Genomic DNA, 23,293 nt, shown 5'->3' with positions numbered 1-23,293 from the left:
TCTGGACTCTCTCTGTTGACGGAAGCCTGCAGTTTAGACGTACCCTTAATGTGAGGTTCTGATTTCCACACTTTAGATTGTTTTGAGGTTTTTCTCTTCTCCCCGCATGCATCTTTTTGAATGCATGTGGGAGTGAGTGATGGAATAAAATTCCTGTGGCCCAGTGCGGCTCCTTTTTAATTTCTCAAATGAACTTTGTTTCAGAACTTTTAGCCATGGACAGTAGTTTGTACTAGGGATGTTAAATATCAGTTAATGGAGTAGTCCAGTAACCTCATGAATTCTTATCAGTTAGTCGACTATTCTATTGTCACTGGGGCCGGCAGCCAGTGTGCTCAAGCTTCATTCCTGAGAAAACCCCTGCCACTCCACGCTGCTGCCTCTGTATCAGAAACACCAGTGTGGGGTGTCAGGTGGGAGCTGGTTTATGAGGGGAGCTAGTTTAAAAAACATCTCCCCTTTTGGAGCAGCTGCCTGTTGCCTTCTGCTGCTGCCTCTGATAAAGAGGCAGCGGTGTGGGTGTTACCAGCCCTTGTCTAAGGGGTGATTTGAGTTTCCAGACCCAGCGAGAGCCAGAACTGAGTTGGGCTGCCTGCCCACCTGGCTTCTAATACACTTTAAATGCGGAACTGCAGTGGGGGTAGGTCCCAGACCTGTTGCACCCAGGACTGAGCCAGGCTGCTGGCTAGCCTGCTAAAAGATTTACTGGGAAGGGGGGGAATGCATGTAGTCTATAGCAGGGCAACTCAACACGTGGCCCGTTTGTTTGCGGCCCACGGTGCGGTTTAGGTTTACGTGGGGCTCAACACATGGTGCTAAACACGTGGCCTACGGGTGGGAGACAAAACAAAAAAGTAGTCAATATAATGGTCTTCTGTTGATATGTTTTTGAGTAGTTAAATTCCTGGACTGGCATTGCTCATTAAAAGTGCTGTCATATGGGTGGAAATTGGGTAAATATTGCATTTAATTAATATCAGCAGAACTGGTTTAAATGGGGCCTGCATGTTGTGTAGTTTTGCCTTAATCTTTGTATTCATGCCTGTCACCGTGAAAGAAGCTATTTGTATATATTTGCATATATATTTGCATGTATATTCAACCATACTTAAGTTGCAGCCCTTGGCGTGTGCTGTGAGTATCTTTGTGGCTCCCGGGGCTTCAAAAGTTGAGTAGTCTGGTCTATGACATTAACCTATAAGCTTTTGCTTATTGGTTAATCAACTACACTTTTACATCCCTAGTTTGTACTTTAAGACCACCCCCCCATATGATCCTGATTGAATGATAGTTGACTAGTGATTTGCCTGCCAGATGGGATAAAATCTAATGTTTTTACTAGAAAAAGCAAGACTTAAATGATCACAGAAAGCCAAAATGATCATTATTCAGCCATTTGTGATATAGAAGTACTTATGTGAGACTCTTCCTCTGCAGCTGTATAGCTTAAGGGGCTTACAGACCAACAGAGGCAAATTTGGGTCGACTGGAACTCTTTCTATACAATATCTGACATATTTTAAAAAACATGGGACGGACCACACCATAGCTTTTTCTCTGAGAAATTTCCCAAATCCCTTTAATTTAGTATTTTCATGCAGTTTTTCATTTATCCTCATCATAAAGTTACCTCGAATCCAGATTCTGCTGTACTTTGTCTTCCAGCGCCCTTTGAAGTCCATCATAAAAAACTTCCATCAGAAATGTAGGGCTGGAAGGGATGCCTTAGTATAACATGCAAATACATTGGCCCCTAGAGCCCCTTAACAGAGGAAATGTATTAATGCATTATAATGTTTTTCTCTGCCACTGGGGTGGGAGATATAATGGAATCTGCATTCTTTAAGCAACATGGACCACTATATTAAAACAACTCCCTCTCTTCCCCCTCCTCCCCCCCCACACACACAGTAAAGATTCTATTGGAGTGTAGACATCTCTTGGCAAGAATTTTTTTTTTTATATGGCAAATGTAAATCTTACATGTTTGGCTTTTATAACATTTTGGAAAAAATACAGATAATTTTAAGCAAGTCTTATCTTGTATAACATGAATAATATTTCAAAGATGCATTTTAATTTAGTTTGGGATGCCTTCACATTTGAATCTCAGAAACAGTGGTACAGTACAGTCCATACAACAGGATAGCTTAAATGAGGTCATCTCACTTACTAATGAATCAAAACAATCTTTTTTAAGATGAAATGTGTGCAGTTACAGTTTGAAATAAGTGCATTTTCTAAAGTTTGTTTAATCTGAAATGAATTTGTAAAGTACTTATAGAGTGACTATATAAAAATGTTCCTGATTTTTTTAGTTACTTTAAGTTATTATTTAAGATTTAAGAAAGTACTTAAGTTGCAGTTGCCTCTGTGTAAAATAGTCTTAATTTATGTTGACCTTTCTTTCCTTTGAGTATTTAGCCTGCATTCAATAAAATTTTGATGACTGCTCTTTAGAAGACAGCTGTACGATATAAAGTATTATAAATATTCAGCTTTCCTTTCCTAGTGTTGCCATTAACAGCTGGGCATCCAGTTCAGCAGAGCAAATTTTGCAGAGAGAGTTTGGCATGTTCCTGAATCAGTATGGTGAAGAAGACTAAAAAATAGTTTCTTATGGTTTGGGGACTTGTAAAGACATAGAGCATCTGTTCCCCAGTTAAGTCATAGTCTGGTAGCATTCAATCATGTTAAGAGCTAAAATGATGGGAGGGAACTATTTTTTTCACCTTGCTGAACCCAGGTTTAAGCACTTAATACATTATTTTTACTAATGTCAAAATAATGCCTACCCAGAAGACATGTAAATTGGAGTGCACTTGTGTACAATTATTTTAATTATTGGTATTTTTTATGAAAGCGTCAAATACCCATTTTTTAATATATATTCTGTTATCTTGGTTCAAGCTGCTATATATAAAGTGGAGAGGTGGATTTTTTTTTTAGTAGAAGTACTTGTGTTCCAGCTGCCAAAAAGCAACCCTTTTGTCACATGTTCTTTGAATCAGTAATCAATTTGCTGTATCTGAGATCAGTTTCCCTGAAGTAGCATAGACGATTTAATTCATGCATTCATAACTAGGAAAAAATAATTCTTTTAAAACCACAGATAATATATCTTATTGCTAAATATTTTGTGTTTGAAGATGTGTAAAACTCTTCTCTCTTTTGCTTACAGAGCTAAGAGAGCACTGAATTTGGAGACCTTTCCAAAACAAAATGTAAGTATTCAGTTTTGTGATTGAAATTATATGGAATTTACATAAATACATAGCATTTCATTAGGGTTATGTTGTAGCAGATTGACTGACAATATACAAAAGTCTCACTAAGGAGAAGTGATTGCTAAAAGTCTTTGGCATGAAATTATTGTGTTTTATATACATTACCTGTCAATAAGTTATGTGTTTTTCTGCATGAAGAAATTGACTATAACTGGAGAAATAGACATATTTTTTTGTTACCTTCACTACTAGTCCAAGAGCCGAATAAGTTAGGAACCTTGTTGAAAGCATTTATTAAAAATTTGCTCCATAATTGTGGAAGCAAATGTTCTGCTATCTAATTGCACATGTAACAATATGGAATTATGATAATGCTATAATCTTCATATTATAAGCTGCAAAATTGAAATGAAAACATTAAAGGCATTTTTATGTCAAGGATATAATTACATCCCTTAGCTAATCTGGCATAATGAAACAATAAAATACTAACACTGCAATAAATTTCACCGCAGTTATCACAATAAAAATAAAATTGTACTGTTGCTATTATTTTTGTAAATGCAGCCGTTGTATATTCCCTTTGCCAGCATGTCATGACATATGTCAGTTTACTATCTATCTGTATCAACAGTGGGTGTTGCTACAAACACTAACATGGAGGAGTTCATGAGGATGGTAGCCTTAAAAGGAAGGGAAATTATTGGAAAGATATATTAGAAAGACTAGCTTATCAGTAAATGAGCCTCCGGTAAATCTCCACTTGGCTATGTCATTTTAGAGAGAGATTGGTTTATATGTGATACATATTTAGAAGTCTCATTGGTGTTTAGTAAAATAGAAACTTGCAATTTTAAAAATATGTTGGATACTTTTTTATTTAAATAAAGATAGCAAAATACCGCAGTGGCACTAAAAAAAAATCATTAGCAATTTAATTAGCTGTTTAGTATACCATTACCCAACTTGTTCTGCACAGAATGCAGCTGTGACTGTAATTTTGCATCTGTTTCTCTGGTCGGAGTAGCATTTTTGTGGATGAGTGGTCCAGCTTGAAATTAAACACAGGTTTTTTTCCTACTCTAAAGCTGTTATTTTTCTGAGATGGGAACAAAGGTATTTTAACAGAGAAGAATTGCATTTCAGACCAGACTCTCCTTATGCACCAAAATGATTGAAATAAAAGCCCTTGTTTACAACAGCTTCTCAGAATATGATGGGTTAAAATGTTCATTTGAAGTGTTTTCTATACTGGGAGAATATCGATGGTAACATGACTATACAATAAAGTTGTAATGTATATGTCACCTCAGATTGCATCTCTATCCAAAACTACTGCTTCTCCTTTGCGTCCTAGGACCATCTCCCTAGCCCACAACATGTGTAGGTTCTGCCACAATCGTGTCACATGATGTGACTTCTGTTTCTGTATTTAAAAAGTCAGGAATGAGTCATTAAAACTGTGTAATATTGGTATGACATTGTAAGGATTTGCCTGGCTGCTTCCCTAAGGAAAAACTCTGATTGCCACAGAGGTATAAAGCTTTGGTTATGTGCTGCAGTAACTCTGTTCCCTGGTAGATGCTCAAAGGAGGCTTCCTTCATATCCAGAAATATAGTGGCTGCAATGTTATGCAGGCATTCAAGGTTAAACAGAGAGGGCTCTTTGAGGTTGCAGCAGGGACACAGATGATCTCCCATATTGCAAAACAGAGTGGGTGTAGGTTTAATGCCTAATGTACCCTTGATTAGTGTAAATAATATTTCTTGAATAACTGTTTACCCATTGTAATGAGCTCAGTTCATCTTAATGTGGTAAAAGGTTAACAGTGGGGAGCCCACGGTTTCCTACTAATATAGAAGCTATTTAAAATATTAACTGGGAAAAGGGATGCAATGATAATAATATTATATTATTAAATCTGCAGATGGCACAACATTATTTAAGCTACTCAGAACTATGGAGAAGATTGAGTAACTACAAAGGGATATAGAAAAGCTAGATGAATGGGCACCAAATCAAAATTCAGTATTAATAAATACAGGATAATGCACATTGTAAAACTGAATTAGATCAACTCATAAGCATTGCTATAACAGTAACTGCTCAGTAAAAAACTGTGTAGCGCTGTTGGTAATTGAGTGAAAACTTCAACTTGGGGTGTGTCTACACTGCACCATTATTCCAGAATAATGGCCATTATTCCAGAAAAACAATACTAGTGTCTACACAGCAATTAATTTGAAAGAAAATCAAAATAATGGAGGGTTTTTTCCGACATTGGTGAACCTCATTCCACGAGGAGTAACACCTCTTCTAAAAAAGCTCTTTTGGAAAAGGGTGTGTGTGGATGCTCCACTGCCACTATGTTGAAATAGCTCCTCACCGGGGCCATTCTAAGTTATTCCTCCCCAGTGTCTCCTGGGGCTCTAAATCAAGAGAGTGTGTCCACATTAGGGGAGCTCCCCTTGGACTAATTTTGAGGCTTTCCTGTAGTGTGGACGCTCTATTTCAAAATAAGCTATTCTGGAAGATATCTTCCGGAATAGCTTTTTCCAAAATAAGCTTGCAGTGTAGATGTACCCTTAGTCTGCAAAGGTGGTCAAAAGACAACAAAGCAAACAAATGTTAGAAAGCATAAAGACAGACCTAGAAAGCGCTGCTTAAAATATGAGACTATTCTGTGAAACAGTGCTCTGTCATCTGAAATTGTCAATTTTCAGACACCCCGTTACAAAAGGAATTGAAGGAATAGAAGGGGTCCAGTGAAAATGAGGAGAGGCATAGAAAGGTTTTAATATAAAGTTAGATTAAAAGATTGGGGTTTTTAAAGAAGATGATGAAGGGGGAAAGAAATAGAGGTCTTAACAATATTGTTATTGGGAAGGTAATTTGAGCATTCCTATTTAATACAAGCATTCCTTTAATACAAGAATATGAGGACAGTCAATGAAATTGAAAGGCAGCATATTTAAAACTGAAAAGGATGTTTTTTCTTACCCCACAAATAATTAACCTGTGGAACTCGTAGTGTCACCAATAGCTACGGGCAGAAAACTTATAAATGGGCATTTATATGCATAATGAGACTATTCATAAAAAGCTGCACAGAGTAAAAAAATGGGGTTGCCTGAAGTTAGGAAGAAACTTCTCCTTTGTGCAGGTTGCTACATACTTGACCATTAGACATTATGGTACACATCCATCCTTCCTTTTTCATGTTTGTCTCTGTAGACTTATGACAAGAGTATTCTTCCCTAGAACTAATCCATTTCTGAAAAACATTTAGAATAATGTAAATAAATACAGTAAAACTCCATTAGTCCGGCATCCAATGCTCCGGGACTCCTGATGGTCCGGCACCATCAGGAACCCGGAAGTGCTGGCGCAGCCAGACAGGCTTCCCCCATTCAGCTGCTGCTGAAACTGACCAGCAGCTGAATCGTGAAAGCCGGGAGCAGAGCAGCTGGGATGCTGCGGGGTTGGTCTCATAGCGCTGCCCCTCGGGGCTGTGGGACCAACCTGGCAGCACCCCAGCTGCTCTTGGGGATGCCTGAGGCAGAGCAGCTGGGGTCCTGCCGGGTGGGTCCCGCAGCGCCATCCTTTGGCGCTGCGGGACCCACCCAGCAGGACCCCAGCTGCTCTGCCCCAGGGGTCCCCGATTCAGCCGCTGCTGAAACAGATCAGCGGCTGATTCCAGGAAGCCCTGGGCAGAGCTGCTCTGCCCCAGGCTTCCTGGAATCAGCCGCTGATCTGTTTCAGCAGTGGCTGACTTGGGGACCCCTGGGTCAGAGCAGCTGGAGTCCTGCCGGGTTGCTCCCGCAGCGCCAAGGGGCGGCGCTTCGGGACCAACCCGGCAGCACCCCAGCTGCTTTGCCCCAGGCGTCCAGATTCAGCCGCTGCTGAAACTGATGCTGCTGGTCAGTTTCAGCAGCAGGCTGAATCTGGACGCCTGGGGCAGAGCAGCTGGGGTGCTCCGGGGTTGGGTCCGCAGCGCCGTCATTTGGTGCTGCGGGACCAGCCCGGAAGCACTCCAGCTGGTCTGCCCCAGGCGTCCCCAAGAGCAGCTGGGGTGCTGCCGGGTTGGTCCTGCAGCCCTGAGGGGCAGCGCTACGAGACCAATCTGGCAGCACCCCAGCTGCTCTGCTCCCGGATTCCCCGATTCAGCTGCTGGTCAGTTTCAGCAGCAGCTGAATGGGGGAAGCCTGTCCGGCTGCCCCAGCACTTCCGGGTTCCTGATGGTGCCGGACCATCAGGAGTCCCAGAGCATTGGATGCCGGACTAATGGAGTTTTACTGTATTTGAGAAAGTGTGGAGTTATAAAGTTGCTGCATAACATGCTAAACTAAATTCAACAATTAAAATGGCGAAGAGCACTTTTGATTTTTATTCTGTCTTTCTGTGCGGATGTTTTTCTGAAAGCTCTTGTTATTCAGGAGAGGAAAAAACTGTAAAATCACTAGGTGTAGTATTTTTAATGGATTAGTAATTTACCTTAAAAATGTCCATATCCAAAATGTCCTTTTCTCTTTATTGTGCCAGTACCTCTTGTGCACCAGTCCATTACTAGCTTCAGTGCCAACTGTGTGTACAATAGAGAGATCTTGCATGGTAGCTTGAGGTCCTTTGGTATGAAAGCTGCTAGATGTAAGGCAGACCTTATTATGCAAATACTGAAGGTAGGCCTTCCACTTGTGCCCATGTTTCATTCTTGGGGGGCCTTGTTCAACTAGTTGGTCAGTTGGTTGCTTATTTTACTTTGAAATTGTCAGTATACTATTGTGTATTGACTATTATACAGTTGCTTAATATTTACAATTTAGTCAGAGGTAAAAATTGATGGTAGCTATACCATTTGAAAGTGCCTGGGTTAGATCATCCCTAAAGAATGTATGGTAAAATCTTGGCTTCAGTGAAATGGGAGGCTTTCTTTTTTTAGTGTTTATTTGACTTTGATGGTATGTTTCCTTTTTGACCTAGTCATCACTGGTGTTACTTAAGCTGCTATTTTTTCCTTAGTAAGATGCAAATTGTCATCGGAACTTAGGTGTTTGATGTAAAGGCGGGTTCCTTATTTCTTGTGTAGTGCTAATGCAGTGAAGCTTAATTTTTTTCAGGGTTGCATTGTAACATTTGCTCCAACAAGCAAAATGTATACAGTAGAATTCAGTGTTACGAACACCAGAGTTATATACTCACTGATCAACCACACATCTCACTTAGAAAAGGAATTATGCAGTCAGGCAGCAGCAGCAGAGACATACATGCACATGTGCATGCATGCAAAAGTACTGTGTTAAATTTAAACTACTGAAAAAAGGGGGAAATTGATATGGTAAGGAAACTGTTTTGTGCTTGTTTAATTTATATTAAGATGGCTAAAAGTAGGGATGTGAATGTTTAATTGGTAAGCTGGTTAAGGTTAACCAGTGGGGCTAGAGTTATATAGGGGCTGCTTACCTGGCCTGGAGCAGCCTGGGCGGACGGAGGGGTTCCAAACCAGAGATGGGCAGGGGCCGCTCCATGCTCCCCTCCCTTTAATCGGTGAACCAGATAATGAAATGGAATTTTACATCCCTAGTTAAAAGCATTTTTTTCTTCTTCATAGTAATAAAGTTTTAAAGCTGTATTAAATCAATCTTCATAACTGTTCTTTCAAAATGTTTACAACTTTTGAAAGAACAACGATAATGTTTTGATCAGAGTTAAAAACAGCTTGGGAATGCAGGTTGTTTGTAACTCTGAGCTTCTGCTGTACCACAGAATTCCAGTCAGTGTGTTTTCTTATGAAATATGCAAAAATATTCACTAATAGTTTAGTACACAACTTCCTTTAGGTCAGTAATCACATAACTTTAAACTAGAGACTTAATTTTGATTTAAATGGACCTCTGCACTCTTAACACTAATTTTTCTTTTGTTTTTAGGACAAAACACACTTGATAATCAGCAGAAGCTTTAGAAGAGTAAAAATTCTGACCATGATTTTTAATCATTGTTAGAATGGAAAGTGCATGCAATAGTAACATCAAATTAACTTATTTTTCCATATTGGTGAAAAATAGAATTAACCCTCAGATGAACTGCTAAAAAGAGTTTAGATATCTATAGCTTTAGGTAGCCTGTATGGATTTGTGTATGAAAGCTGAGAGGTTGACATCTAAGAGCTTAATTTGCATTTTTCAGTGCTGTTTATGTGCAATTTGGAGATGTTCATAAATGGAGATACTCAAAATTGGGAATGTCTTTGAAAATACTGTTACCACTGGCCTATACTGCTTTATTTAAAATGGCCTAATTTACTTATATTTAGACACTGTATGCTGATTGGCTCTGGGAGCATGTGTAGGTCACCTTAACAGGAAATGTGGAGGCTGCGATTGTGAAGAATTGAGAATTGAAGTTGGAGGGAGGAATTGGAATTGTCACAGTCATGTAAAGAATATGGAAGGTTCTCCCTATGAATACACACACATTTATTCTTTTTTTAAATTTTGTTTAGCCACATCAAGTAACACCTTTGAAGACCAGAAAGAAAAATGTCAGCTTATATTCACCGATAACAGGAACTTGCCAGATCAGTCTATTTTCATCTCCCACGAGTCATAATGTACAGAAGCTTGGAAATGGTCTATCAAATGGTTAGTTGAACATTCTGTTTTACTTATTGCAAAAAAAATTCTTGTTATTGGTTAAATCAGGGTCTTGATTTAGTAATTTATGTCTCATCTGGTATGTCTGGTTTCTTTTTTCTCGTAAGGAGTTTTGATCTTTCTGGTAAAATCCAACTCTTTGTAGGGCTCTTATCGCATAAATGTAAGTTTTTGAGGTCATTGTGATGACCATCCTGTAACAGGCTTTATTTTTCTTCCTTTAGTTTAAGGGTTATTTTGCTCCAGACCAAATTCACCACTAGCATGTGTGCGGGTGACTCCATTCTTCCTGGAATTAGACCAACTTTTGCCCACAATGAACTTTTGCCCATTCTCTCTCCATCTCGCAGCATTCTTATTACCTGAGAATGTTAAAAGAAATCAAGTTTTAATCATTTTGAAGGCAATATAATCTAGTGGTTAGAATAGAGGATTAGGAGATAGGGCTCCTGGGCTGTATTTCCAGTTCTGTGGGACTGGAAAAAGTGGTATAGGTTTTTGATTTGTGGAATGTTGGGCCACCTTCTGTGGGAAGTGGAGTCAGTATAGTTTGATGTCCACTTCAGTAGATGGGAGACCAATATTCTTGGGGACAGACAGATTATAACATTCAGGGGAGTGTTAAACTAATATTAGTTGGGGAGGATAAAAAGAGGGAAGATGAGAGCACTCAGCAGAAAATTGAAATGCTTGGAACAAAATTAAGGAGCCTTAGGATGTGAAGAGAAGAAATTCCTCAATTGCCTGTGCTAAGGGCAATGCTAGGAGCCTAGATAACAACAGGAACTGGAATTCCTCATTTACTGGCATAAATTTGATTTTAAAATGTATTACTGAAGCCTGATGGGATTATTTGCACGAATGGAAAGTTAAAATCAATGGTTATCACCCACTTAGAAAGGATTGAATAGGCAAAAAGGGGGACGGATTGGCACTATATGTCAAAAATAGCATTACAATTTGGACCTACCTGGTCCAGCACTCTCAGGACCTGACCAGTCCTGAACAAGGGATTTTGCCGGACCAGAGAAAGTCAACGCCAGACCCCTTCTCCCCCCCCCCCCCCCCCCTCGCTCTTCTCCCCCCTACCCCCAATGCTGCGATCTGGAACTGGGGAGGGCTGCTGGCCCCACTGCCACCAGCTCTAGCAGGACTCCCAGTCACTGGCCCTTCTGCTGCCAGACTCTTGGCCACCAGGGCTCTCTTGTTCTGGAACACCCATGGTCCTGCTGAATTACGGATATTGCTGAACCAGAGTGTCCCAGTTTAGAGAAGTTCAACCTATAGCTGTTTCTGAGTCACTGGTAATGGACCAATTTCCTAACAGGTCATGTACAAGATAGGGAAGTTAGATACCAATTAACTGAATAACTGGGTAACCACATCAAAACTTAGCAGTTACACAATTATTCAGTAGTCCTTGGAGGTGGGGCCAGAAGCCATTGCATTCCTGGCCCCACTCCCGGAGAGCCCCCAGCCATCCTGCGCTGCTATAGTCGATTAACCAGTAAATAAAAGGTTATAGGTTAATGCTACAGACTACACACATTTCCCTCTTTCCCCTCTCCCTGTCAGTAAATTTTTTAGCAGGCTGGCCAGCAGCCTGGATCAGTCCTGGCTTGCGACAGGTCTGAGACCTGCCCCTGCTGTGGCTCTGCATTTAAAGTGTATTAGGAGCTGGGCGGGCAGGCAGCCTGGCTCAGTCCTGGCTCACGCTGGGTCTGGGACTTATCCTTGTTTCAGCTCTGCACTTCAAGTGTGTTAAGAGCCAGCTAGGTGGGCAGGCAGCTCAGCTCAGTTCTGGTTCATGCTGGGTCTGGGAGCTCAGACCCCTCCTAGATAGGGACTGTTGCCACCCCACGCTACTGCCTCTTTCTCAGAAGAAGCAGCACAGGGTGATAGGCAGCTGGTCCACTAGGGGAGCTGGTTTTTAAACTGGCTCCCCTCATGGACCAGCTCCCACCTGGCATCCCGCGTTGCTGCCTCTAACACAGTGGCTGTTGGCCCTGCCCCTGGGGACTATAGACTAGTCAACTAACCAATAAACTTTCATGAGGTTACTCGACTATTCAATTAACCAATATTTAATATCCCTAGACTAACCATTGATACTTTAGTACAAGATGGGGTATTAATTGGTGTGTCCTAGCAACCATCGGATCATACTAGAATATTGAATGACCGCCTCCTTTTGCATAGGGGATAAAACTGCGTGATCATAAGGCACTTGAATTTGAAAGACATAGTTCGTGGGTTTCATTCTGAAATTATTAAAACATATTTGGAATTTCCAAACTTCATAGATGTTTCTTAACTCTAAAACTGTTGCAACCAGCATGGAGGTAATTCTTTATTAGTCCTTGTTCCTACAGATAAAAAGGAACTGATCATAGAAATAAGAATTACTCTTAGCTTAGGTACAAGTGATCATGACTCCATAACATTCATAATGTACATGCAGAATAAAATCCAGACTGGTAATAGCTATACTTGATGCTTTAATAGGACCAGTTTCACAAACCTGAAAATAGTTATGAGTCCAGTGAGCTAGGAGAGAGGATTTAATCAGTAAAAATATTTATTATACTTGGGAATCCATTAGTATCTCTGCAGGATATTAAACAAAAGCTCCTAACGTTAGATATTGTAAAATCAACAGGTCCCAGTAATGTGCATTCAGGAGTTTTAAAAGAGCTGGCTGATGATCTCAGTAGACTATTAATGTTGATTTTCAATAAGTCTGCATCTCTGAGGAAGTTCCAGAAGATTGGAAGAAAGCTAATGTTATGCCAGTTTTTAAAAGGCATAAACATAATAGTCCGCATAATTGTAGGCTTGCTAGCCTGACATTGATCTGAGCAAGGTAATGGAGCAGCTGATGCAGGACTTGATTAAGAAAGAATTAAAGGAGGGTAATGCAATTTATGCGTATCAATATGAGTTTATGGAAAAGAGATCCTGTCAAACTAACTTAATATCTTTTTTTAATGAGATTTGCAGGTTTCGTCAATAAAGGTTATAGTGTTGATGTAACTTACTTAGATCTCTGTAAGGCATTTGACTTGGTACCACATGATATTTTGATTAAAATACTATAATGATATAACATTAATATGGCATACACTAAATGAATTAAAAATTGGCAAACTGACAAGTCTCAATGTAATTGTGAATGGGGAGTCATCATCAAGTGGATGTTTTTCTAGTAGGGTCCTGCAGGGATTAATTCTCATCCTTATGATATTTCCACATCATCATCAATTACCTAAAAGAAAATCATCACTGCAGTTGACACAAAATTGGGGGAGAGATAGATAATGAAGAGCACAGGTCACTGGTTTAGAACTATCTGTATAACTTGGTAAACATAACAAAAGTAAACTACATAACTGTTAAAAGTAAATGTATACATCTAGAAACAAAGAATGCAGACAATATGGGAGATGCTATTCTAGGAAGCAGTGACTTGAAAAAGATTGGTACGTTATGATGGATAATAGCTGAACGTGAGTTCCCAATGTGAAATTGTGGCCAAAAAGAGCTAATGTGATCCTGGGTTGCATAAATGGGAATTTCAAGGAGGAGAAGAGAGGGTTTTTTAATCTCTATATCTGACACTGGTTTGGCATAGAATTCTAGAACTGGAAGGGACCTCAAGAGGTCATCGAGTCCAGTCCCCTACCTTCACGGCAGGACCAAGCACTATCTAGATCATCCCTGATAGATGTCTATCCAACCTGCTCTTAAATATTTCTAGTGATGGAAATTCCACAACCTCCATAGTCAATTTATTCCAGTGTTTAACCACCCCGGCAGTTAGGAAGTTTTTCCTAATGTCCAACCTAAACTTCCCTTTCTGCAATTTAAGCCTATTACTTCTTGTCCTATTATCAGAGGCCAAGGAGAATAATTTTTCTCCCTCCTCCTTATAACACCTTTTTAGATACTTGAAAACTGCTATTGTGTTCCCTTCAGTCTTCTTTTTTAAACTAAACATAATTTGTTCTAAACTAAGCATAGTTTGTTCTTGGTATATCCATGCTGGTTGCTAGTGATTACACCTTCATCCTCCAGGTATTCTCAAATTGAATGTTTTATACACTGCTCTGGTAGCTCGCCAGCTATTAAAGTCAGGTTAACTGCTCTGTAGTTCTCCAACTCTTCCCTACCCCCCTTTTTAAAGATGGGCACAATGTTAGCCTTTTTCCAGCCTTCTGGGACTTCTCTTACTCATGAGTTTGCAAATAGTCTTGCCAGTGGTGCTCAGAAATTTCTTCAACTAATCCTTCCAGTACACGTAGGTGAACAGCATCTGGTCCCGCAGAAGATCGGACATATTCTTTACTTTTTCTGATCCTCATCCCTTCCCTTCTATTATCTATGGTAATTTCCCTAGCTGTATGGTCACATGTTGAGGGTTTTTTTTCAGAAGCAAAGTAGAGCTGCTCAATGCCTGCCTTCCTATCATTTTCTGTTACCAGCTCACCTTTTCTATAGAGCAGCAGACCCTTACCATCCTTGATCTTTTCTTTTTTATCTGACTTGTGAAGAACTCCTTTTTGTTTTTTCAGTGCAGATAACTAGGCATTATCTGGGTCATTAGCCATTACAAGGATTTTGATAGATTCATAGAGTTATAGGGTTAGAAGGGACTGTAAGGATCATCTAATCCAGTGTTTCTCAACCAGTGGTACCTTTAGGGGTACTCGAGAGATGTCTGGTGGGTATGTCAACACAACTGAAATTTGGAGAAAACTGAATTTTTGTTTTAAGTTTTACGCTTTTTATTATTTTTGTACATTTTACATCCAAATTTTGTACAAATTACATCCGGCTATGATTAAGTTGTTTAAACAAATGTGTTACAATGGTAGAAAAAAAAATTGTGTGTCTGAAAACTAGATACTGGGGGTGCTTACAATTTTTTTTAAAGGAGGTACTTTCAATTTTTTTTAAAGGGGTACTTTATTTAAAAAAAAAAAGGTTGAGAAACTCTGATCTAGTCTGTTCCCTCCTCCCCTCAGATTTTCCTTCGTTGACAGTTGTTAAATCAAGATTGGATTTTTTTCTTAAAGATCTGCTCTAGGAATTACTTTGATGAAATTCTGTGGCCTTTGTTATATGCAAAGTCAAACTAGATGATTACAGTGGTCCCTTCTCATCTTGGAAGCTGTGAATCTATTGCTGCTTGTCATTGTTTCCATAGGCATATCAACTTACTGTGTTTTAATTAGCTAATGATCTTTGGATACTGTATTAGCATATCAGAGCAGTTGTCCTTAATTTATATTTTGAGTATATAAATATTAGCTCTACATAATATAGCCATCCACTTCCAAGATCATTGTAGGGTTAAATACAGGCAGTCCCCGACTTATGCGGATCCGACTTATGTCGGATCCGCAGTTACGAACGAGGCTCCCCAGGAGGACATGGACTGCGGGACCTCGCGGTCCTGCCGCCCGTGTACTCCGGGGCTTTCTCCGCGTCTCCCTGGTCTGCAGACCAGGAAGACGCGGAGCAAAGCCGCGGGGGGGCTCGGGCAGCGAGGCAGCGGCTGAATCTGGACGCCAGTTCCGACTTACATACAGATTCAACTTAAGAACAAACCTACAGTCCCTATCTTGTACGTAACCCGGGGACTGCCTGTACTCTAAAGCTAGCCTTCTTTTTGTGCTTATAAATCTGCTTATTCTAAACTTTTTTTTTTTATATCCAGTTAGACAGAAGCACAATTACTCTATTTGGACTGAGTTTATTTTCCTTTCTGTGCTGCCATTAGCATGGACAAGTGTTAGAGTCCACCTCACCTAACTATCAGGCAGGCAGTCCAGTTGCTTGATTTTTGTGTGCAGATCTTCCTCTCAGCTTGCTGCTGCGCTTCCCCAATTGTCCTCCTGCTTTAATGGAAGCAGCTAAAGTTGGTGTCTTTGTGATGAAGTACCATATTCCTTTTAAGCCTCAGTGGACCTCCAGAACAACATGGACTAGGAAATTAAAGGAAACATCCCCCCCCCCCAAAAAACAGCCAGGGAAAGGCAAAAAATTCTTCTTTTTGCAGCCTTTATCAGCTGAATCTCTCATACATATTTAGCTCTCCCATTCCTCACAGGCTTGTGCTGAATTAAGGTGAAAGCAATAGCAGAAGCAGCTCCCAAGTGAGTGATTGTGTTCTGGTATTCTCTACTTCATGGTAGTGATTTGAGATCTGGAAGGGTGATAACCCTCCTCCTATCCTTATTTTCATACCCACAGGTTCTCCACATTCTACCTGTCAGTCTGCCATTGTCCCCAAAGATGTATCAAGTACAGGCTTCCTGTCCCAAGCAAATGACTATGAGCTGCATCAGGCAGAAAGTTCTATTACCCTCCCTGTACTCAACAGAGGAGCAGCTGGAGAGCTCAGTTCCTTCCCTTCAATGAGTAACTTCACCTCTCAATTGGCTGTGCAGGTCTCACACTATGAGTGTCTACTTTGGGACCATTACCTCAACAAAGCTACAAATGCCATGAATAGATTGGGGATGCGGAGCCCGGAATTCATCAGTCTTTACAAGGAACACTATCCCCGTGAGAATAAAAGCTCCACATCCATTTGTACTGAGTTGTCACACTTGAAGCCAAGTGTCTATGCCAGAGCCCTCTCTGTGGGAGAATGGTCCCCATTCTAGGAAGACCAGGAAGTCTTTAACAAAGCAATTGATGTCCTTCAGTTGACTACTTCATGTTGATATGCAGCTCCCTAATCTCCAAATCCAAAGAGCCAATACCTAGATCCCAAAGCCACAGGATAACTTCTCCATGTCCTAAGAAAGAAATGTAGCATTTGCCTTCTTTCCCTTCCCCTGACTGATAGGTTTTGAAGAAAACAGAAGGGCATCAGTACCTTCTGGTTCTCATAGCTTGAGTGGCCAAAGTAGACCGATTTCACTGATCTCTAGCTCTCCTGAGGTCTATGCCCCCAAAAGCCAAGGCCTTCATGACCTTTATGCTCCATAACTTAATGAACATTATTTTCTATTAAAACTAAGATTCTAGGGACCTCCTCATCTCAATTCATGAAAAAATGCTTCTCTGCTTTCTATGGGGTGTGGCCTGTTTTCTTGGTATAGATTCCATAGAATCTCCACTGTCCCTTTGTAGGGATAACATATTAATGTATTGAAAATGATTCCTCCAAATGGAAGTAACTCCCCATAATTTGCTCCCCACAACTTAAAGTATTTAGATTTATTATTAATTCTTATTATTATTATTATTTGTTAAGATTGTTAAATGTTTAGATTTATTATTATTATTGCCCCCTTTAGAATATAATGTATTAGGTAATGTAACTTAGAACTGTTAAAAATATAATCCTATGTAACCAGAAACAGCCCCCCCCTCTGTGCTCCAGGGCATGCTCAAGCTTGTGCTGCTATGGGAGCCAAGCCCTGTAATTGTCTAAGGGCATTGTTAACTTTACTTAGCAGTCAGAGAATGTTTTAAGCAATACCACCCAGAAACTTTCTGTAACTACAACTTTTATTATTATACAAAATACTGTATGAATGTATGAGAGAGTGCTTGGATGATGAATGAATGGCTCTGAGAGGTGCCAGCCTGAGAATACAGCAACAAAGGGCTGAAGAAGGCGTCAGGTGCCAGTGCAACCAAAAGGTGTCAAGTGGAGAAACTGGAGGTCCACCCGATGAGATCACTGATGAGCACCTGGCAGCCACCCTGGAGACATCAGCATGATACAGCAATTTCCATAGACTGGCATAGGAAAAAATTCCTATAAGAACTGGACTAAAAAACTATGGAATCAGAGTCCAAGGTTCTGCTGCCAGCCTACCAGGAGCTTCAGATGCGCATCTGATCAGGACTTCGCTCCCCACTACCATCACTTGTGTACAGAATACCTGGCCAGTATTCTGTCACAAGCAACTTCCAGGCTGGTAACTATAACAATACACAGAACCTGAATGAATGGATGAATGAATGTTTATATGTATAAGGGTTAAGTAGTTAAACAACGTTGTTTGCTTCTATCTTTTCTTTATTTTTTATTATTATCTTTACAATAAATGTGGCTTTTTGCCTTATCCCCCTCATAAGATCCTGCTTGCTTTTATTTGGTACAACACCTTCATTCTAGAGTTCTTCCAGAATTCCTTTGAAAAATGATTGTCTTCAGCCCTGTAAGATCCAGGTCACTCGTGGGCGGGGGGGGGGGGGGGTGTCTATAGGAGATTTCTCTGTGGAGTTCTACTCCATTGTAACCCAGTTAGTTCTTCAAAGCAATTACTTTTTCCCTTTGTTAACTACTTGATTTTTCTTGAAGCCTAAAGCTAAATGCTCTTTGCTTGGACCCTTTTGAATCCACACTCACTATTCTTATCTATCTCTTCTATATTGTGGAAGGTAGCCTTTCTAGCGGTTAGTACTTGGCTTAGAGAGTTGGGGAACTCAGCCTGGTTTGTAATTTCTGTGTTCGAGCTAAGTGGAAATCTTTTCCTATCCATGAAAGTTTTTGAAATTTCAGAAATGTTTCTAATTCCCATTCATTGGGATGAAACCAAGACCCTCATGAAATGTTACAAAAACATGAGATATGGAAACCTCCTGGAATCACCAACAGCCCAGGTTCAATAGGACCCAGATTCAAGTTCATGCTTCGAATCAAGTAAAAGGTATTCCACACCCCAGAGTACCCTGACCACTAAGCTGTTTGGAAAGTGTTATGTAGGTCTCTTTCTGGTTTTGGTCAGTTAATCCCATCCAAGACTTGAGAAACATTCCTGAGTAAGTTTCTCTCATATTAACATGGTTATGTGAAAAGTTTTGTACTGATGTACACAACAGAGCAGCAACTACTTTTTTCTACATTCATATAGCTACAAAATGGTGGCTAATACTGATGCTGCATCCCAACCTTTCAACTGATCGTTTCTCTTTCATTCTCTAAAGGTATTTCATATTTATTTCAAATGTTTTAGGATTTAACTAGGCCATTGGCAAGTTTTCAGATAGGTCATTCTACAAAAGCCTTTGGGAGGTCTTCGCATCCCAACAGGCTCTATCTAGTGTTATTTACCCACTTCCTTCTGCCAGTTTCTTTCTTCTTGACACTTTATGGAGAAGGAAAAATGGGCTGGCTAGTTACTCCTTCTGTCACTTAGTGTGGTCATTGAATTAGATCTTTGTCCATAATAGCAGTAGTCATTTAATGGAAAAGCAGGTATCTCATGCCTTGGTAATTGTTTTCCGTGATGTAATGGCACTAGCATGTACACCAACCCTGAATGACCCAATAGGCAATCAGCTTTGGGCAAAGTGACAACAGAGTGAAGCTCTCTGATCCAGCATCCTTGGGACCTGATGAGTCCCAAACCAGGGAATTTACTGGACAAAGGGAGGTCAATGTTAGCTCCTCTGCTGCTGACCACTGTGGGACTCCACTCTGGCAGCTGCAGAGGGACCAGCATTGATGGAGTGGGGATGGAAGGTGCTTGGGAGAAGAGGTGGGACAGCTGCAAAGCCCCCAACCAGGGTCAGGAACAAAAGCCCTGTGGCTGGTGGTGGAGCCCGGTGGCTGATGGTAGAGCCCCATGACTGCTGGGCTGAGCTTCTGGCCCCCACCATTGGCCATAAACCTGTACTCCCAGCCAAGGGTCCCTGGCCTCATACTCAAAGTGCCTCTACCACTGCTCCTTCTCTTCTCTCTCTGAGCTTGAACACTGCAAATCAGCTATTTGTGGCACTCCAGAAGCTCTGTAACGGTGGTGTAGGAGTTGCTGAGTATGGGGCCCCCTATTAACCATAATTATGCTCCAGCTTTGATGTTCTCAACATGGGAAACTTGCCTGCATTCTGGGAGGAAAGGGAAATGGGCGGGAAATCCTGTGTCCCCACTTGGCTACATCTTGGCAGACTGATTGATGAGGAAGACTCATCCATTTATCTACCAGTGTTCCCACATCTTAGAAGACAGATAACAAAAAGGAATGTGTTCTTGTGAGCGACAAGATGCGGATTTATGGGTGCCTGCAGATAATGCTGTGCCTAAGCCTAGTTGGATATATACCCCAGAAGATTCATACATTCATTTTATGTCTGATTTTAGCATTATATGCAGCTTTGATCTCTTCCAAAAATTAACCAGCTGGGACTTATAAAACATGAAGTATTATTGACTAACCCATTGTATAGGCAAGCTCTTTCATTTGGATGTGGGCAGTACCTTCCTCAATTCATACCTAAAAGTGTCTGTATATACTATTGGTGTTAAACAGTTTTCTGCAGAGCTACAAACTCTAGACTTGTGTTGCATGCCTTCTTTTTTATAAAAAGAAAAAAAATGCCTTAAGGACTAGAATTCTTGTGTATTGAGATGTCAATGGGAAAGGTGAGCATGAACTGTATTTCCATACTGAAATTAAATATGGACATAAGGGAACATTCTTTTTGCTCATAAAAAGACTGATCACATGTTCACAGCTGACATTTCGATGGATAATTATTCAGTAATGGAGAAGTAACTACCTTTTTTCTACATTCATATTGCTACAAAATGGTGGCAAAGACTGCTGTATTACATCCTTTCAACAGACTGCTTCTCTCTCTCTCAAAGACATTTTAAATTTTATTTTAAATATTTTAGGATTTTACTAAGTAATGAGGAATACAACAATAGAGAATGTTATTAGAAAATGAATTTTAGCTTTAAAGACTTTCCTATTTACATTGTACAAAGTACAAGAAGTTCAATATATAAAAGCTATGTATTTGCGAACACGGTAAATATGTTTTTTTCTTTGAATTAGAGTGACTATAGCCTTCAAGAAGTCTAAATGCCTAGCCCAGGATAGAGATGATTAAAAATATACTGTATTTTTCAGAATCTAACTGCCCTGATGTAAGTACACATTTATGATGTCAAGAATTAATTGCTGCAATGCTCTGTTGGGCTGCCTGATAACTTCTGTGTGCATTGGCAGACTACCTTGAAGTACATTGCCCATTTATTACATTCTAAATAAATGATATTATCTCTTCTTCAGTTTCTCTTCCTTAATAGCTAGTATATTTTTAAGATTGATTTTTAAATTAATTCACTAATTTTCAAATGCACTTAGGGTTCAGCCCTTCTACGTCACTGGACCAGTGGTAATTTCAGTCTTATAACTGATGGCCAATTTGCTACAAGTACTTAAAGTTAAATTTTAAATAACTTGGGGCTAGGGCTCTCAGCTATTGTAGTGGAACAACTTAAACTTTTATAGCACTTTGTCACGCTGAGGAATCTCAAAACGCTTTACAAAACATTAAAATTAAAACTTAATCCATCCTACAGAGTTAATACTTACATGCAATCATTTAAAAGCCAGTGAAAAGAAATGAAAGTACTTAACATTTAGACTGAATCAAGAGAAAGGTGGGGCCATTTCTAATATCAAAAAGGTGGTATATAATAGCTAAGGATGAAATCTACCCCAGTGCAGAAGGCCTGCCCTGGTGCCTATGTACCTCTTGTTAAAACCCTACATTAAGGGCCTTGCGGCAAGCCTCTGCCCTAGGATGAATTCCACCTCACAGAGGCAATGAGACACTGCATACTGTTTGGGAATTAAGCTGTGTGTATTGAGGAGGGAGTAGGTATTTTAAGAATTAAGTGAAAATGTTTATGAAATTGTTTAGGTTAAACAATGCTGATCTTTATTATTTTTTGAAATAGAAGAACTAAGCGTTGTATTAGTTCAGCAGGGGTCTGTTTTGGGACTGGCTCTGTTCAATATCTTCATCAACGATTTAGATATTGGTATAGAAAGTACGCTTATTAAGTTTGCAGATGATACCAAGATGGGAGGGGTTGCGACTAATCTGGAGGATAGGGTCATAATTCAAAATGACCTGGACAAATTGGAGAAATGGTCTGAGGTGAATAGGATGAAGTTTAATAAGGACAAATGCAAAGTGCTCCACTTAGGAAGGAACAATCAGTTTCATACCTACAGAATGGGAAGCGACTGTCTGGGAAGGAGTATGGCAGAAAGGGATCTAGGGGTTATAGTGGACCACAAGCTGAATATGAGTCAGCAGTGTGATGCTGTTGCAAAGAAAGCAAACATGATTCTGGGATGCATTAACAGGTGTGTTGTGAGCAAGACAAAGAAGTCATTCTTCCGCTCTACTCTGCGCTGATTAGGCCTCAATTTGAGTATTGTGTCGAGTTCTGGGCACCGCATTTCAAGAAAGATGTGGAGAAATTGGAGAGGGTCCAGAGAAGAGCAATGAGAATGATTAAAAGTCTAGAGAACATGACCTATGAGGGAAGACTGAAAGAATTGGGTTTGTTTAGTTTAGAAAAGAGAAGATTGAGGGGGGACATGATAGCAGTTTTCAGGTATCTAAAAGGGTGTCATAAGGAGGAGGGAGAAAACTTGTTCATCTTGGCCTCCGAGGATAGAACAAGAAGCAATGGGCTTAAACTGCAGCAAGGGAGGTTTAGGTATAAGTTGCCCAGAGAGGTTGTGGAATCTCCATCTCTGGAGATATTTAAGGGTAGGTCAGATAAATGTCTATCCGGTATGGTCTAGACAGTATTTGGTCCTGCCATGAGGGCAGGGGACTGGACTCGATGTCCTCTCGAGGTCCCTTCCAGTCCTAGTATTCTATGATTCTATTAGATCATGTCTGCTGAGCTGTAAGTGCTGTGGACATTAAACTTGTTGGCTACGTCTACACTGGCCCCATAAAACGGAATAGTCATGCAAAGCAGGTAAGTCAGAATAGGGAAATCCGCGGGGGATTTAAATATCCCCCGCGGATTTAAATAAACATGTCCGCCGCTTTTTTTCTGGCTTGGGGAAAAGCCGGAAAAAAGCGTCTAGACTGGCACGATCCTCCGGAATAAAGCCCTTTTGAAAGTAGGAATAAGAGATCCTCCGGAAAAGGGCTTTATTCCGGAGGATCGTGCCAGTCTAGACGCTTTTTTCCGGCTTTTCCCCAAGCCGGAAAAAAAGCGGCGGACATGTTTATTTAAATCTGCGGGGGATATTTAAATCCCCTGCGGATTTCCCTATTCTGACTTACCTGCTTTGCATGACTATTCCGTTTTATGGGGCCAGTGTAGACGTAGCCGTCTTGCATAACAGGTGCTTCTAAGGCATCCATTACTGTCTAGGCACCAATAACATAACTAGGTTTTTTTTAAGTGCTATCCTGGAAAAAAAAAAAAAAAAAAAATACCTTGCATCATCACTTCTTAATGAATGGCAGATCCAAGTGACAATTTAATCAGGGGACCAGTTGATTTGGAAGACAAAGTCCAGTGATTAGGAGAGAGCCTAAACAAGGAGAAATCTTACATTGCACCCAAAAGTGACAAGGATTGGCTTTGATGGATATTTGTTGGGAGCAAATTCCAG

At 40.3% G+C, this 23,293-nt stretch overlaps 1 protein-coding gene and 1 long non-coding RNA gene across 3 annotated transcripts in view; one reads left to right on the top strand and one right to left on the bottom strand.

Annotated features, from left to right (window-relative positions):
- Nucleotides 1-23,293, top strand: part of LOC112546122 (centromere protein R) — a 54,695-nt gene that overhangs the window by 6,069 nt on the left and 25,333 nt on the right. For both annotated transcript variants that reach the window (XR_012905900.1, XM_075936155.1), the window contains exons 2-3: nucleotides 3,182-3,224; nucleotides 9,731-9,869. Coding sequence is in view for 1 of the 2 variants with exons in the window: in XM_075936155.1 (XP_075792270.1) it covers nucleotides 3,182-3,224; nucleotides 9,731-9,869 (182 nt within the window). In the remaining variant the exon portion in view is untranslated. The remainder of the gene's footprint in view (nucleotides 1-3,181; nucleotides 3,225-9,730; nucleotides 9,870-23,293) is intronic.
- LOC142830558 (uncharacterized) lies at nucleotides 10,068-17,986 on the bottom strand. The gene is made up of 3 exons (XR_012905902.1): nucleotides 16,768-17,986; nucleotides 15,692-15,781; nucleotides 10,068-10,243 (listed from the first exon to the last, which is right to left on the bottom strand). It is a non-coding gene; the product is annotated as an uncharacterized LOC142830558 (long non-coding RNA).

Source organism: Pelodiscus sinensis, chromosome 9, assembly GCF_049634645.1.
Source record: "Pelodiscus sinensis isolate JC-2024 chromosome 9, ASM4963464v1, whole genome shotgun sequence".
Taxonomy (NCBI): domain Eukaryota; kingdom Metazoa; phylum Chordata; order Testudines; family Trionychidae; genus Pelodiscus; species Pelodiscus sinensis.
This window is presented reverse-complemented; position numbering and strand designations above follow the sequence as displayed.